Genomic DNA, 17260 nt, shown 5'->3' on the forward strand with positions numbered 1-17260 from the left:
TAATGACAATCTGCATAAGAACCTGAAGGTAGAAACTGCCGATAGCGTTATCAAGGGTTATGCCCAAAGATATGAACAGAGGCACATCAATGTTGAGGTTCTTCAGCTCCTAGATAATGATAGCTTAGTCAGAACCATTGATATAGTTCAGTGAAGTTATAAATAAAACGGAGTACATATTAAAAACGGTGACGTAGATGTTAAACTCAAAGTGTCAACCGTAGAACAGATAGCTTATTAAATGTATTACATTTATTTACTAGATTGCTATAATAAGTAATATTAAAATAATAATAATCATAACGAAGGAGTAAACTTTTTCTTATCTTCTGAAACATCGAGAAATGTTCAAGGAGGTCGTATATTGAAAAGTATGGGCGTGTTTATGAATTTCAAAGACAAAATTCTTTAAGAGGTAATAAAAACCATCCGTCGGGTCTCATTATTTAATGGCTTCTACATCGAAAAACGAAATAACTGTACGTTCTCGGTGAACTTTGGCGTAAAAGCGTTGCTGTCGTCGTGATGTAATAGCAGGCGTTAAACAGCATCGTTTTTGATGCTAATTACATGCACTTGTGCATAGTGCGGCCCATCGAGAGGCCATCAATTACGACAAATTTAATGTTGAAGTAATGCCGATATATTGACGATATTAGGTACTGGCAACGCAATTTCTAAAATTTATAAGTATATAACACAGGTCAGAAAAAAAATACGACTCGAAAACGACTTCCTTTTTGTCGGCGTTTCTTGATAATTTGGGTAACTATATTAAACGAGTTGTTACATTAAAATGAAAGGGAATAGACTTCTTTAGAAGGGAATAGAATAGAAATACTTAAAAGGCTTTAATTATTTATTCGAGTAATTGGCAATTTACAATTGACAACACAGCTACTCGATGGAGTCAGGATAAAGAAGAGACCATCGAGTTCTTTTTCTTATTCCAGATTGACCAACTAGAACCAAATGGTCTTTTGCTGATGTCGGTTCGGGATAGAGAAGTGTTTTGCGGGCGACAGAGTCCCTGGGTTACGACTGGGATTGTCGTAGTTGGTTTAACTACCAGGGTTTGTGGATGGGTAGGGATTTGATCAGATTGTTATCGTGTTCTAAGGGGCTTTGCGAGAACCTTACACTGAGCATCTTCTTGAAACTTTTCTGTAGGGGCAGACTAGACGGACTAGCATCTTATACAGAGTCACTTTTTGGGGGGATTGGGTAGACCGTCTAGTATCTGTGTCGAGGTTGTTATAGGTCCAGCTCTATCCTTGGATCCTTGGTTGAGGGCGGGACCTGGGTGTTTTCTCGTTTAGTGTTGGCAATTCCATAATTCTGTAAAAACCTTTTGTCTCCTGGGGAATACCATACGATTTGCAAGGACCAATTCAGATTGTTGTTATCGCTATTTGTTCTGATACAGAATGGATGCTCACATATGCGTTCACTAGCACACACTAAAACCTTTTCTTTTTCCCAGTGAGGCACCGTTTTGTACATATTCGCTTGTGGGAAGAATATGGAAGGGGTCTCTGAAGCGTCCAACAGTAGTCTCATATCACAGAGACGCTCCCTTTTCCTTGGTATGTTTTCTTCATCTCTTTAATGTCCTGGTGAAATTGTTCACTTTGTTCTTCACAGACATCTGCCAAATTTCCCGGAAATAGTCGAGGTGGAAAAGAAGAAAATATATTTTAGGCTCATAAGGCAACCTAAGGCTTGAAATGTTTTTAGCATTCTTTTGATTATTTGTTTATGCTCAAGATCTGTATGATTCTCTTTATGAAAATTTCTCTATAACCTATTTAAAAGCAATCTATTCTAGTTATTAAAGATCCGTCATGGTCATGAGGAATTGTGAGTTTTGATTCGGTGATTGGTTCTATCTCTGCTATCCCATAGGCACAAAAAGCAAATGAATTCGATAAACACAGCTTGTTGTTCAAGTTCTTGTAGGTATCTTTGAGGTGTACGGAAAGACATACAGGAATATGAATTATAACAGCTCTAAAGCTTGTTATTTTTAATGAATCTATGAAAACACGCCATTGTACTCTATCATATTGTTCTGGAATATATTTGATATCATTTACATATCATTACAAAATACATAGAAGTTAGTTGAAAATACTCAAATAGCAATATAGTTCAATAGTTATATACAATATTAATTAATTTTTGTCCATTATTCTCAATGAATTGAATGCATAATATAGTATAAATAACTCTATTTGTCAATATAATTTTCACTTAGTTCAAAACACTTACTCCAACGGACCTTCAATCGTTTTCCACGAAATAAATTTTGAGCGTCTGAGTAAGGCCTGACGTCTGTTGAGCTAAACCAAGCGAATTAGCTGACTATTGAAACAAAGGGTACTTACCGTTACGTACTACACCGTTTTTTGCGATAGTTCTATGAACGGTTGTTCGCACAGTCAAATTCTTGATGAAAAACTGTTTTTATTGTATAATTTCGCATCCAATTCGTTCAAAAGGTTATACTAATAATCTGGGTTCATCGTTTTACTAGTTCTGAGATATTTCATCAACAAAATTCTGTTTCTACGTCAAATAACGGAAGCTAATACATTTTCGGTCAGTTTTTCAGCACGCATTTCTAGTATCTATTAAGAAAAATTGATATAATGTATATTAAAACACATATTTTCCATAATGTTGTACAACTTTTCCTCAATGATCTCGGTTTACCAGCAGCCAAACAAATTTTGCTGGTTGTGACAGAACTTCTCTCTTCTCAAGCTGCAGCAATGTATCCTTTGACAACTCTTGCAATGTGTTTACGAACTTTGTCATGCAAGTAAATGACTTTTCGTCTCTTACTCCTATGGTTGGTCTTTTTTGCAGAAGTTGCATATAAAGTGAAAGTTCTTTGAGAGTTTGAGCTGGGTTTTCATCCAATAAGTCTTCTAATTCATTGTCTTCGAACTTTGTTGGTCCTTCAGATCGTTCTTTGCCATTCAGATTAAAATTACAATAGTTAAATAGTTTTAACCCTAAAACATACAGTTGGAATATGACGGAGCAGTATCACCATGAGGTTCTAAAAGTATTTGATGAGCTTCGGCAATAGGTGTGTTAAATATTGTAACTAGAAAATTGTCAAAACCATCAAATTTAACAGGTATGTTAGGTTGTTTACATTGGTACTTATGCACACTAATATTTACTCTAATGTTGTCTACATCATTTTTTAGTCGATATTCAGATATTTCATTACGTGTCATTTCCTGGATGACATTTCTCCTGGAGTACATGTTAAATATGATACTGTGTGGGACAATAGTCGTTAATGGAGCATCCCTGAACATTATTCAATGCTTGAAGATTAGAAATAATATATACCGAATATTTTTCCGAAATATACTGTCGTCGTTATTCTAGGTATTGCTAATCTGAGAATATTGCATTAATATTTTGCGTCCACTTTACCCTCTCTAAGTACTTTCCGTTTTATAGTTTATTTCTAATAATGGTATAGCAAATTTAAAATTGTACCTGTAATATTTTTAGAGGTCAGATACAGGTAGATTTTTGGCTAATACCTCGCCATTCTAGTCAGGTCTAGACTAAATCGACTTCCCACTAATTTGTTTTCGAGTTTCAAACGTAGAGCTACCTGAGTGGGACCGTCTAGGAAAAAAGTTGGGAAACATTAATTAAACGCTCGCAAAAATTTAATCACTGGTGAAATTTAGAACAGTCATTTTATTCCAACTTGAAGATAATATTTATTACTCGCTACTATGGCTCTTAACTATCACTTTAAAGATTCATAGAGAGAAAAAACCTAATATCAACATACCAGTTTGGGTTTATTAACAAGCATTCAACAGCTAACCAGGTGACTTGACGACAGAATAATATATTTCTAGATGTAGCGCAAGCCTTTGATAGGGTTTGGCATGAAGGCTTTGCTCATAAACTACAGAAAATTTGCCAAAACGACACAATTTACAGCCAGAATTTTTAGAGTTAAACAAGAAGAAGCTTACTCTTTACTTACACTTGTAATATATCACAAATGGAGAATAACATGATGGCTACATTTGCTGATGATATTGCGATTATAGCTGTCGGAGACAATAGTGAAGAAGCCACATGAAAATTACAACAGGGAAGTGACAATATAAATAATTTAACACAAGCCTGGAAAATAAAAATTAACGAAACTGAATCTGTGCATATGCAGTTCACCTACAATCAGACCGTACAAGCTCCGTTTAGAACGCTAAATATCTCGCAATGAATCTTGATGCAAAACTTTGCTGGAAGGAACATATAAAGAAGAAAAGAAAAGGACTGGGATTGAAATATAGGAAAACGTATTGGCTACTTGGAAGAAAATCACAATTATCAATACATAATAAATTGTTATTTTATAAGCAAATACTGAAACCTATATGGACATACAGAGTTCAATAATGGGGATGTTCTGCAAATAGTAACATAAATAAAATACAAATTTTTCAGAACAAAGTCCTGAGAAGTATTGTGGGGGCACTGAAATACTGCAGGACTAACTACCTACATCGATAGCTTCAGATACCCACAGTCAGTCAAAAAATCAAGAGAATTGCAAGGGGGCATGAGGAAAGGCTCCATTCTCTTGAGAATATTGAAGTATTGCAACTTTTGGATACCACCAGAGCAGGACACAGATAAAGGTGCTTAAGATATTAGAAATCAAACATAATTACTTGCAATTAAAAAGTAATATTGTCTTGTAGTCGTTAAACACATCTTATACTTCTACTTGGTATCCAAATAACAAAACATTTAGCGGCGTGTCTTAATAAACAATTACACCGTTTTAAACCGTCTAAGATAATTTACGTTGACTTTTTAATTGTTCCTTTTAAAATAGCTGTAAGAGATCGTGAATGATTCGTAAAAAATTAAGTAAACGTTCACCAAAAACCTCAACTATAAAATTAACAACGACCTTTTATTTTATTTAGATTTGTTATGCTAGATTTTGGATAAGTCGGTTCGTTGAATTTCGAGAGATATAATGGTCGATCACCGTTACTGACGCTTCCTACGTTGAGGACAACCTTTCACGTCTATTGTGTTGGTTAAATTGATATACTTTGTTTTTTGTTTATTTGCAAAGATTATTAACTTTTTTAACACCTAAAGAGCAGTTCCTTGACTTCAGATACTCACAGTCAGTCAAGAAATCAAGAGAATTGCAAGGGGACACAAGGAAAGACTCCATTCTCTTGAGAATATTGAAGTATTGCAACTTTTGGATACCACCAGAGCAGGACACAGACTCAAAAGTATCAAACCATCTGATCTTGTGTAGTGTTGTGTAGTGAGGTGCAAATATTAAAAAATTCAGCTGTAACATGTATAAACATTACTTCACCAGAAACTGAGATAGGACATATGGGTCCTACTAGTTATATACCTAGATTTAAGTTATCATAAAGACAAAATCTAGTTTAGACGGAAACGACTAGTAACAATGTCACAATTAAATAATAATTTTAAAAAAACTTTAAAGTTAAAGGTGCTTAAGATATTAGAAATCAAACATAATTACTTGCAATTAAAAAGTAATATTGTTTTGTAGTCGTTAAACACATCTTATACTTCTACTCGGTATCCAAATAACAAAACATTTAGCGCCGTTGATTTTTTTGAGAATCTAACTTCTACTGTCTGTTTTCTTTTATATTATTTCTAAGACTTATATGTTTGGCGTATATTTCTTATTCCATTTTTATCTGTCTCTGCTCATTTTGCGTGCTTCGACCAGAGTTTTTCTTTCCCGGATTCTCTTAGGTCACACTCTGGCCTTTCTCCTTTCTGATTCTCATGTCCTTTACCTGTCTTGTATCCTCCATACGCTGAAAGTGTCCCTACCAACTAGGTAATTTGTCTGTTATCTATATATTCGTCGACTGATTCAATATTGAAATGGTTTCTTATTTCTTTTCAATCTGTCATATATTAATTTAAATAATTGTAAATTCGGTGTATAGATCATGTCATGTCATCATGTTTTCTTTCTGATTTCTGATGATTCATAGCAATTTTATATTTCCAAGTATATATTGATATATGAGACTCTTGTCAGAATATAAATTATCAGAATATCTCTTTATGAATTAACCCTATCGAATAATAATAGGAAATATATAATAAGTTGCAAGGGACAATGTATAGTCCCTCAAAATTAATTCACAATTACTTTCCACTCCATAAGTATAACCAAATTACTCTAGTATATTGATTTTGAAAACAAACACCACTTATTTAGACGCATTTTCTCTTATTGTTCATAATCTTAAATTATCTTAAATAATTATGCTGTATATTGGAAAGTTTTTGGTTAATTTTTCAATGATCTTGATTGATATTGATGTGGGATATTTTATATCTGATTGGTGAACTATAATACCATATCCATGGCCTGGCTATTGATTTTTCTTTCACAGCTACATATTAAATAATACATTAAATCAAATAAATAAAAAACATATTTACAAAATGGTAATTGTGAGTTATCTATTGTTTTGAAATGAAAATAGAAATTAATATGTTTAGTCTATAATAGGTTAGCTTAGCCAATTTGCTTCAATATTGAAGTTTTTCAACAAGGTCGGGTCGATGTTGAAATTGCAGCTGAAGCTTTGTAGCTAACGATAGGACAATATAGATTTGAGTGGTCTGGTTTGTCAAATGACATAGAACATCATTATGTCGGCTTGTTCACATAGACCTGTGACTCTAGTAGTAGATGGACTGTGATCTTAGTAGCCGATCTATGCCATCTCTATGAGATATTATCGTGCCTTCAAATATTTCATGCAAAATATTCGTCATGTACTTTCAAGATAATCCACACCAACTATATCAAACACCTTCGTTTAAACCACGTGAAGAAAGGAATAAGTGTTACTCTTTACTTTGGTCTATCTCGTCTTACTTCACTCGTCTTGCTTTTGAATTGAGCCTGAAGTACAACAGAACAATAGTAGCAAATTAATTTGTAAATTAAGATTGTACTAAGCACAAGGTAATGCTGCATTAGCATCTTCATATTTGTTTGTAATTTACCTCTCATTATATCAATTCATTAATAAAATAGTTTTTCAACATTTTTTAACATTTTTAAAAAACAATTACGTACCAAACGTAGGTGAATGTTTCGAAATTACTAGTTTTAACTTAATAATAGAAAACGCCTTTCAACCGGTGATTATTTCACTTTTTTTTTGTTGACTCATCCCATCAAACCCGAATAGGAACCCAACAATTTGCAATTTTATCTAAGAACAATTAAATCGAAAAAACCGGCGGATACTTTTCGACATATCAGAGCAATTACTGTTCTCAGTTGGCGTAATCGAAATTAGAAAGTGTAAAATCGTTTACGAATGAACAAGCCAGACATTATTAATCAGGGTTGCCAATAACCCAAGTCAAATTCCCCAAAATTGGGGAAAAAATTTTGCTCATTTCCCATAATGTACTCACGGCCGGCTTGATTGGCGCAGTGGTAAAGAGGACAGGTCGGTCCGCCTACTATTGCGAAAGTGGCGGGTTCGAATCCTGCTGTGGTATAGTCGTAAATATATGTTTGTGGTTGTTTACTATTTGTCATTTCCTAGGTAAGAGTGCAATACCTAGGTAAGAGTGCAAAATCCGACAAGGAAAATGATCTCAGCCACGCCAGTAACCAGGCTGGGTAAGACCGGATGTCTTCTAGGATGATTTCTAAGTTGATCACTGACCAGTCGGTAGGCTTAATGCCGAGGACCGTGGTTGGGAGCCCACGTTAAACAGTAGGTCCCGTCCAGATAAACCCCCGTTGGTATAAGGAGGCTTTAAAATATATTAAAAATTTACTCACAAAATTATTTTAAGAAATGAAACAAGCCGTTTAAATAATATTTGTTTTTTATATTTTCATATTATGGAATAAAGTGTTATGTTGTGAATGATAACGTTACACTTTTTCCATATTTCACTTGTAAATATTTTGCTTAAAGGGTTAAGCAAACTTGACACTGTGGCCCAATTTCTTAACTCCTTTCCTTGTTGCTATACATACACTACACTATCTGTATTTACTCGATTTCACTTCTTGTTTTTACATTTTTAAGGACACTATATTTTCGTTCAACCGATGGGTTCGAAAACAGCAGTATTAACAGTAAGGACATCATTATTTTTACGTTTGAGAACGAAGTATTGAAGTATTTTCCCTTAGAATTTTTAAGATGAAGGACTTTACCCCACTAGCATTCACCATCAATATTATCTTCATAAGTTCAAGCCCACGCCCAACAAAATCGAGCATAACATAAAAGTTGGGCCTTCACAGATTTATGAAGCACCGGAAATCGCTTTTCAGCACCTGCATCCATAATTTAATTTGTATCTGTTGAGTTTTTGATGGATATACAGCGCATAGAAAAGAAAATAAATCAAATCGCTTGGTACTGTCTGACGTCAATGTTAATTTTCATCTTTTTTCAACTTTTTGATTATTTGTCCAAGTTCTAACCTAATTTATATTTCGTAGAAGAATTCCGACACGTACTGTCGATATTATATTTACGATGAAGTGTCAATTTATTATTTACGATTCCCCACAGTTTGGGACATTTTCCACAAGTTGGCAACGCTGTCATTAATAAACGTTCGAGTGGTAAAAAAGCTCCTACCGAAAAAAAGAGTTGCACTTTTTAATCAGTCAAAATATATTCATGGCATTTTAATTAATTCGCCTCTTTGTTTTGCTGTCGCGCTCTGATTAAATTTGCTAATTGTTAAGCGGCAAAAATGTTAACGAGAAGATTGTGTCGAGGGAATATTCGCCGTTGAAAATAACTCTATGATTTATTATGGATTATTATGGTCGATTCACATCATGCCAACGATCATTCTGTGTTAATTACGCTTGGAATAATTTAGCATATCGGGATTTTTATCAGATACAGTAATTTAGTTTAAAATCCATTAAAATTAAAAAAGAAATCCGTGTACGGATGCGATGAAAGTTGTTGAAGTGGCTGCAAATAGTTTCGATTTGTTTGGGTTTTTGTTGCTGTGCTTTTTAACTAACCTTGACAGTATTTGTGTTTTGAAAGCTACTAAATCGACTAAACGAGATTTTTTTTATAATTACATCTTACTTTAGATATATTTAGTACATTGTACATTGTATTGTAACACTTGTACACTCATGTGGTTTGGTTCACTTCATTCTTTTGATATGCAGCGTACGCTCTACAAGTTCATGTTTTAATGCGAAATATTCGGGATCATCTTGTAGTTCTTCATTAGTTACTTAGCGATAAAAAAAATTTTCTCAAAAAATTTTGTTTTGGCATCGAGTCTAATCTGTTCTTTTGTCTAACGTGATGTAAATAAGAAAAATGTATATATAATCATATTTTAGAGCCCTAGGATTAACAGTAAAATTATCTATTGTTTATAATCCGTAAATAATTTTTGCCATTTATCAATAAATCAATTCAATCTTCTATTATCTCTCTGATAACAATAGTATATTCCTAGGTAATTCATTTTTTGATAAATTTCTTAATTCCTTCACATAATTGAAAGTGTTGCGTACATACAGCGTTACTCATAAGTGGATAAACTTTCAGCTAATATAAATTTATTTTAGCAGATTGACAGATCAATAGAAATGTGTAGGTATTAATCAGGATATGTTTATAATGTAAAGACTAAACATACAATTATCCGAACATCTAGTCGAAAAAACAAAACTGGTTCTGGTTTAAGTACTGTAACTGAAGATTCTTTATTTTGCGTCTATACTATATACTTGCTATATAAGTTAATAGTTTTTTTTTTCATTTTTAAAATAAATGTCGCTTCTTAAAATATCCAGTGCCGTATGGATCTTCTATATTCATTCTTCAAAATTGTTTTCGCAAAATTACGGCTGTTAGAAAAAACCATTTTTGACATTTCCATTTTTTTTGAAATAGTAAAAATTCGATAGAATATATAGAGAAAACGCGCACGTATATGCCTATGTGTCACTATATCACCAAAAATAATTTAGATTTTGAAAAAGTCTCTTGAGGTCATATTTTTAGAGTGTGTTAAGCTCTGAAAATGTGAAAATTGAAAAAATCGATTTCTTCAAATTTCTAGACTAGAATACCTTTATTTCTAGAATAGAATTAAAGTAAAAAAAGTTTCCTACAAAAGTTGCTTTTTTTATTTTAATCTTTTGTAAGATTGCAAAAGTTGATTTGTAAGATTTTAAAAGTTGCTTAACATTACAGATTTTGCGAAACATCATGCTTAAAAAGTCTATAAAAAGGTACTTCATGTAACAGTTAATCGAAAACAAAAAGGAGTTTCACACTTTTTTAGATCATTCGACAACAAACTAGTATAACAGATGGAGAAAAATCATTGCCGGCACAAAATTAATTGATTGAATTTGTTAAATGACATAATGAATAGGCTCCAGATGTTTTCATTCTAGTAAATTAAAACCTTAAGGCGTATTCTCAATGACGTCTCAACTGTTAGATACGTTGTTTTACATGAAGCTGTTCTTTTTGGGATTGCCAATAACTCTTCGTTTTTTAATTATAGGAATAATCTTCTTACGAGACCTTTTCTTCAAAAATTCAATTTACATCATTCCGCAATCGTCATACTCGCATGATTTAGCTCGGTAGTGCTTATCTATCACTGAGATTAAATCAGAACACACCATTCTAGAAACCCAATTCAATAACTGTTTTAAAACTACCTTAAAATACAAAAATGAACATGGAAATATAAATTAGATTAAATCAATTAACACTAGTAATGCGCTTGTGCTTTTTTTATTATTTTTGGCTACTCTTTAGGAATAAGTGCAAAAGGCTATTAAAATATTTGTGCATTAGTGGCGGTTTTATATAAGTTTCAATAAATTAGTCTATTATCATTGACCAACAAACAATATTGATTAAATATAATGCAATACATTCGAACTATATCAAATATTAACATATAACTTGTTTATTTTAGATGAAAGAGATGCTGTACAGAAGAAAACGTTTACGAAATGGGTCAACAAACATCTAATAAAGGTAAGCCCTCCATTTTTATTTTTGTTATGGTATAGAAATAAGCAATAATTGAAATACTATCGTTGTGGTCGTTGTATTTCTCTTCGTAAAGGAAAGATAAATTGTTTATGGGGAATGCGCGCAATGGTCCATATTATGATGGTTAAAGAGCCATATGCGGTCTTAGATGTTTTATTACCTCTCGAAGATTAATTGACATGACGTTTATCATGTTCCTCTTTGATTTATTCATGTTTAACATCGCTTAGAATCGGTTCTTATCAACTAAGTTAACAATACATGTTAAATACATTTTTAGTTGTAAAATGAGTGTGAAATTAAAACTAAATGATTCCTTAAATTGGTCTTGGATCGTGCGTTATGTTGAAAGTCGAATTCGATAAGAATTAATGAGGATTGAAATATTTTTGAATGAATTTTTGTTGTTTTTCACAATCCGATTCCGAAATAATCATAATAATATGAATAAATAACTAATTAATATGATAAGTATTCGAGATTTTTCGAGGTGAAATGAGGTATTATAAAAAGGCACGACCCTAATAAAGGAAAACCAGAGAAGAACCTGAAAATGAGATATAAAAAGGAAAACAACACTTTCTCGTCATTAATTCCATTAATGTGTGTCTGAACCGATTAATGAACATCGAATGAAGCCTTTTACACGTGTCTGCAAGAAAAATATAAAATCTATAGTGAAATATGGATTTTACCAGGATATAAGGAGTAAAATTAATATACTATTTTAGTGTAAAATATGAACCAATTTCCATCATCACCATAAAATAAAATATTTATTTTGTTATAAACAAATATCCTTGAAAATATTTTAATAAGTTATTATATAGTTATATAAGTTCTCCATGTTAGAATTATAAAGAGCAACATTAAGGAACTGGAAAAAAGTGTGATGGAACAAGAAAGCAGTTTGAGTTAATATACGTTTAAATCCGTTAATTGGCGACTTGATGGCGCAGTGGTAAAGGCGATAGGATGGTCCTCCTACTGTTGCGATAACTCTAACTGATCTAATACTCACTAATGTTCTAACTCGTCTATGTGTATACCCTTGTCAACATTTTCCCTGGCCATTTTTCATGAATTTGAATGCATTTTTATACAGGGCTTGTTAGCATAGAGATTTTACTATAAATAACCACATGAAATATATCAAGCGGTGCTGGGGGGGGGAGGTTGTTCTAACTCATCTATCTGTATACCCTTATCAACATTTTCCCTGGCCATTTTTCATGGATTTGACTGCATTTTAATACAGCGCTTGTTAGCATAGATATTTTACTATAAATAACCCCATAAAATATATCAAGCAGTATATAAGATGACATAATAACATGATATAAGAGGCCAGTTTTGATCACCAAAATGTAGAATTAAACAAGAAACATCCCTTGAAGTAATTTAATGATTTCACAATTTCGATAGCATGTGACACTAACATCAGTATATCATCCAATTTAAGTATCAATAACTCAGTTACCATGTCTTTATATTGAGCACTCATTTTCGAAGCATCCTAATGATGGCTCCAAATCAAAATTCGCCTGAAACAGTAAAACGTTGTTGATATATTTGCTTTTCGGTATACTCTAGTATACTACTTCTTTTACTGAATCTAAACATTTTTATTTTTGGGGTTTGCCAACAGCTTATTTAGTAAACTCAAATGTTTTTTGTAGTTTTTAGAACACCCTTGTATAATTAGAATTTTTAATGTTACTATTGTTACTGAACCTTCAACTTTAACATAAAAGTTATTGTGAATTATAGATGAAATGGTAATTGTTAGAACGTATCTAAAAATATAATATTTCAATAATAGTTATGTTATATGCGCCAGTCAAGGGTACAAAGGTCAAGCAAATTGCTCTTTAGAACTGAAATAAGCGATGTTTGATCTCATAAATATATTGAGAATTTTTGAAAGAATATCGATATTTTTGTAAGCCGATATTTAAAAAAAAATTAAATATATTTCTTCTGTAAACCTTTTAAATTGGTACTTAATTATGTGAAATATTGATATATATTTTTCTCCAATATATCGATATTTTTCTTGTTGTTGATGACCTTTCTGCCGTTGAGGCGTCTAAAACACGTTGATCAATATTTTGTCATCATGATTTTTTAAGTTCAGCTAGAGTCTGACGTTGAATCTTGAAAATGCGTCATGATTCACTACTAATTTTGGGTTAAGAATAACGCATATGACAAAGAATAAATTTTAATATCATGGAGTTACTTTTTATTGATTTTATTTACAAAATTTGGAAACAGATAGCTTTGACGTTGTTTGTACTTGAAGATCCCGACATCTACGTTGATTATTGTCCAGAAAATTTTATTTTTGTAACATGAATCCTATAAATAACCCCTTTTCTTGAATCGAATCATGCCATAGTAGATCAACGTTTCATTGCCAGTCATACAACCATACAGAAAATTCTTCTTTATTGTCTGCCAAGTAATAAAACCGAATTGAAATGAAAAATGGCAGTTTCAGTCAATTCGTGTGTTGGCATTTGCCGTCCTTTTCAATCTTTCCCATCACATGTTAAACGCCTGGAAACAGTTGATTCATCAGTTGCTAGTTGAGAGTTCGATTTGAGGGTTTCCTAACCTTTCTTTTTCTATTTGTCGTTGACATCAAAATCATCACCTTTAAATCGTTGAAATGAAATCCGATAATTGGGATATGACGGAGGAATATCATCATACGTTTCTAAAAGTGTTTGATGGTTTGAGAGGCAGATTTCCCCAAATCACAGAACACTAGTAAAGAATGTGGAAAATGTAATTTTGAGCATTCCAAGATTTGCGTCTAAAGTATCAAGTCTACCGAATATAATGGTTAGGTTACGTTATTTTACAGTTGTATACATTAATACTTCGCATTTTTTCCAGTAGATATCGCTGGGTTGCAGCAGTTGAAAACACCACCGGAAAAATTTTCATTATTGGGTAGTGTATCAAATTAAGTACGTATTTGGAGCTCCATAAAGAAAAATCAATACCTTTATGCCAAATAAGGTCATACAATCTTATCGCATCACCACCCTTCAATTCATATCGTTATTAAAACCCTTCCCCATATCCAATATGTTTAATGCTCTTTCCAAAATCCATTACTTAACAGGAAAATGAACGTTTTCACTCTCTCTATCTCTCTGTTCGTTTTCACGATCAATGTATCATCGATTAATTAAGCTGACCCACATTTATCGTGTTCTTATTTCATCCCGAACATTATTTTGGTCCATTGCGCTATTTGCAAGTGTAACATAACGTATTTATAGGCTAGTCGTGAAGCCTTGATGGTGGTGACTTCAATCAGATTGAACTCGCGAATTAGACTCACCGCCAACTTGACACATCTCGCTGCTAAAAATATAAAACATAACGATGTAAACAAGAATGTAAGTCTCGACGTAACATCGACGCCTAATCGTTCTTGCTCGAACTGAAGATGAAACTCAAACAAATAGTTTTGTTCGTTTTGTATCTAGATGATTGAAAGGAGGTTTTTATTGTTTCGTAATGATCGTTCTTCCGGTGATATTAATCTTCGTCGCCGACTAACATCAGGTGCTCGGTGACAATAAATCAACTTAATGTCTGTAAATCAAGTCGTTTATGTCTGATTATTTCATTTATTTTTGTATCGTTTACATCTGTACACTTTACTGTCCCTTTCTGCCATGGAATTTATCGAGAAATAACAGGTCAATCGAAAAGTCTCCGGCTTGAAACATATATGGCGCTACTAGAATTAAATCCACATGTTTTTTAGTTAGCCCTAACCCTCAAAAGATGCGTGTCTAAATTTGACAGCTGTCGGATCATTAGTTTGTGAATTATAGCACTTTGAGTGAAGCAACTTTTGTTATTGTGAAAGAAATGGATAGAAAAGAATTTCGCGTGTTGATAAAATATTGCTTTTTGGCGGGAAAATATAGTTGAAGCAAAAACTTGGCTTGATGGCGAGTTTTCGAATACTGCCCCAGGAAAATCGATCATTAAGAATTGGTGTGCTAAGTTTAGACATGGTGAAATGAGCACCGAAGGCGGTGAACGCAATGGACGCCCAAAAGAGGTTGTTACCGACGAAAACATTTTAAAAAATCCACAAAATGATTTTGAATGACCGTAAATTGAAATTGAATGAAATAGCAGACACTCTAAAGTTATCAACTGAACGTCTACATCATATCATTCACGAATATTTGACTATAAGAATGCAAAAAGCTGTGAAAAGTGGGTGCCGCACGAGCTCACTTTTGATCAAAAACAACGACGAGTTGATGATTCGGAGCAGTGTTTGAAGATGATCAAGCGTAATAAACCCGAGTTTTTGCGTCGATATGTGACAATGGATGAAACATGGGTCCATCATTTCACTCCGAAGTCCAATCTACAGTCATCCGAGTGTACTGCACACGATGAACCCGCTCCAAAGCGTGGGAAAACGCAACAGACGGCTGGCAAGGTTATGGCGTCTGTATTTTGGGATGCGCATGGAATAGTTTTCATTGACTACCTTGAAAGAGGAAGGACCATCAACAGCGACTATTACTATGATCAATGTCATCTAGTATTCGATGACAATAAGTCGTGTATGTCTAATTATTTCTTTTATTTTTGCATCGTTTACATTTGTACACTTTACTGTCCCTTTTTGCCATGTATTTCAACAAAGAACATGTCCGTTGTTTATCATTTTCGTTTAGTTGTTTTGGAATTTCCATTTTTATCACTGAAATGTAATTTAATAAAATAGTAACACGATTATTTTTTTATTCGTCTTAGCCGGCAGCAGTCGAAAAAGCGACAGGTTGACAGGGGCATGACAACTTTAGATTTGCGATTGTTCATAGATGTTTATAGGAGAATATAAAATCCATCGAGGAAAATCCCAGTCAGGTCAATAAGAAGACCAGTTAAGACCAGATGCATTTTGGGATAGTCTCTTCTAGGAAGTTGGCCACTTGTCAGTCGGTAGGCGTAATTATCTTCATCAATCCATTGCCGGCACTTGGTGAGAGTGTCTACTTCTCAACCAATACGCTACTGCTGGTGCCGCAGAACTTAATACGATCTCGGAGAGAAGAGCGTAGAATTTACCTTAGGCTTCGCATTTGAAAGACCTCAAGCTTTGAAATATCAAACTGTAACAATGACCAAGTCTCGGAGCCATACAGAAGGATTGACAAGGTAAGCGACTGAAGGAGACATATTTCAGTCTTGATTGTAATATCTTCTCTCTTCTATACACACCATCTTACAGAAGCCACTTCTCCTATATTACTGATCTCAAATACTTCTGAGGAATACTTTCCTTCAATCCCTCTGAGGTTTACAAAAGCAGGCAATCCGTCAGTTGTCAATACTTGGTTGGTCTTTTCGTCCTTCATTCTCAAACCATATGACTCTGCCGTGTCAACTATATCACGAACATGTATCGCTATCATCAACAAACATCAGATGGGCCAAGGAATTTTGGAAAAACATATTGAGCTCCATGTTTGTTTTTAGGAATTAAGGCCGAAGACTATGATTCAAAAACCACGTTAAACCATAGACCTATTTACTAAAAAATTCAAGAGGTTGACGGTTGACTAAAATCCCTATACATATATTCTTCTTAGCAGCATTTTAATTGCATGTCAAAGAAACTACACTTCTTGTATTTTACAATTATTCTTCTTGTAATTACAATTATTTTATCAACAATACTTCTGGTATTTTAATAACATCTTTTATAGTTATTTAAGATCTTTTACATTGTACTGTATTAGAGATAGATAGGGAGGAGGGTTAATCTATAGACCTTTGTTGACACATGATAATATCGTTCGACGATCACAGAATAATGGAATTCGCATGAGTTGTAAGGAGATGGATAGAATGAGAATGGAAAATATTTTAAATATATTATGCTTTAAATATTATCTGATATTACGACAATACATGCAAAGAGGTAAAATCCCAAACATTGCAATTCCTGCTTCGTTTCGTTCGATACAACAAAGGCGTTGCAGGTACTCATTACATATTCCTTCTGCGTAACATTTCAAGTGGGTTCTTTAAGATGACAATAGCGAGATAAAAGACAAAGAGAACTTCGGTCAAAT

The 17260-nt window shown here is 33.3% G+C and overlaps 1 protein-coding gene across 43 annotated transcripts in view; it reads left to right on the top strand.

The window, feature by feature from the left end:
* The window catches only part of shot (dystonin-like protein short stop), a 342592-nt gene that overhangs the window by 164363 nt on the left and 160969 nt on the right, over positions 1-17260 (top strand). For all 43 annotated transcript variants that reach the window (XM_076411410.1, XM_076411419.1, XM_076411401.1 and 40 more), the window contains exon 3: positions 11050-11111. In XM_076411410.1, the coding sequence (XP_076267525.1) occupies positions 11050-11111 (62 nt within the window). The remainder of the gene's footprint in view (positions 1-11049; positions 11112-17260) is intronic.

The sequence above is a fragment of the Rhynchophorus ferrugineus genome, unplaced genomic scaffold (genome assembly GCF_030347505.1).
Source record: "Rhynchophorus ferrugineus isolate W39M unplaced genomic scaffold, kcgeb_rfMv2 rfM8, whole genome shotgun sequence".
Taxonomy (NCBI): Eukaryota; Metazoa; Arthropoda; class Insecta; order Coleoptera; family Curculionidae; genus Rhynchophorus; species Rhynchophorus ferrugineus.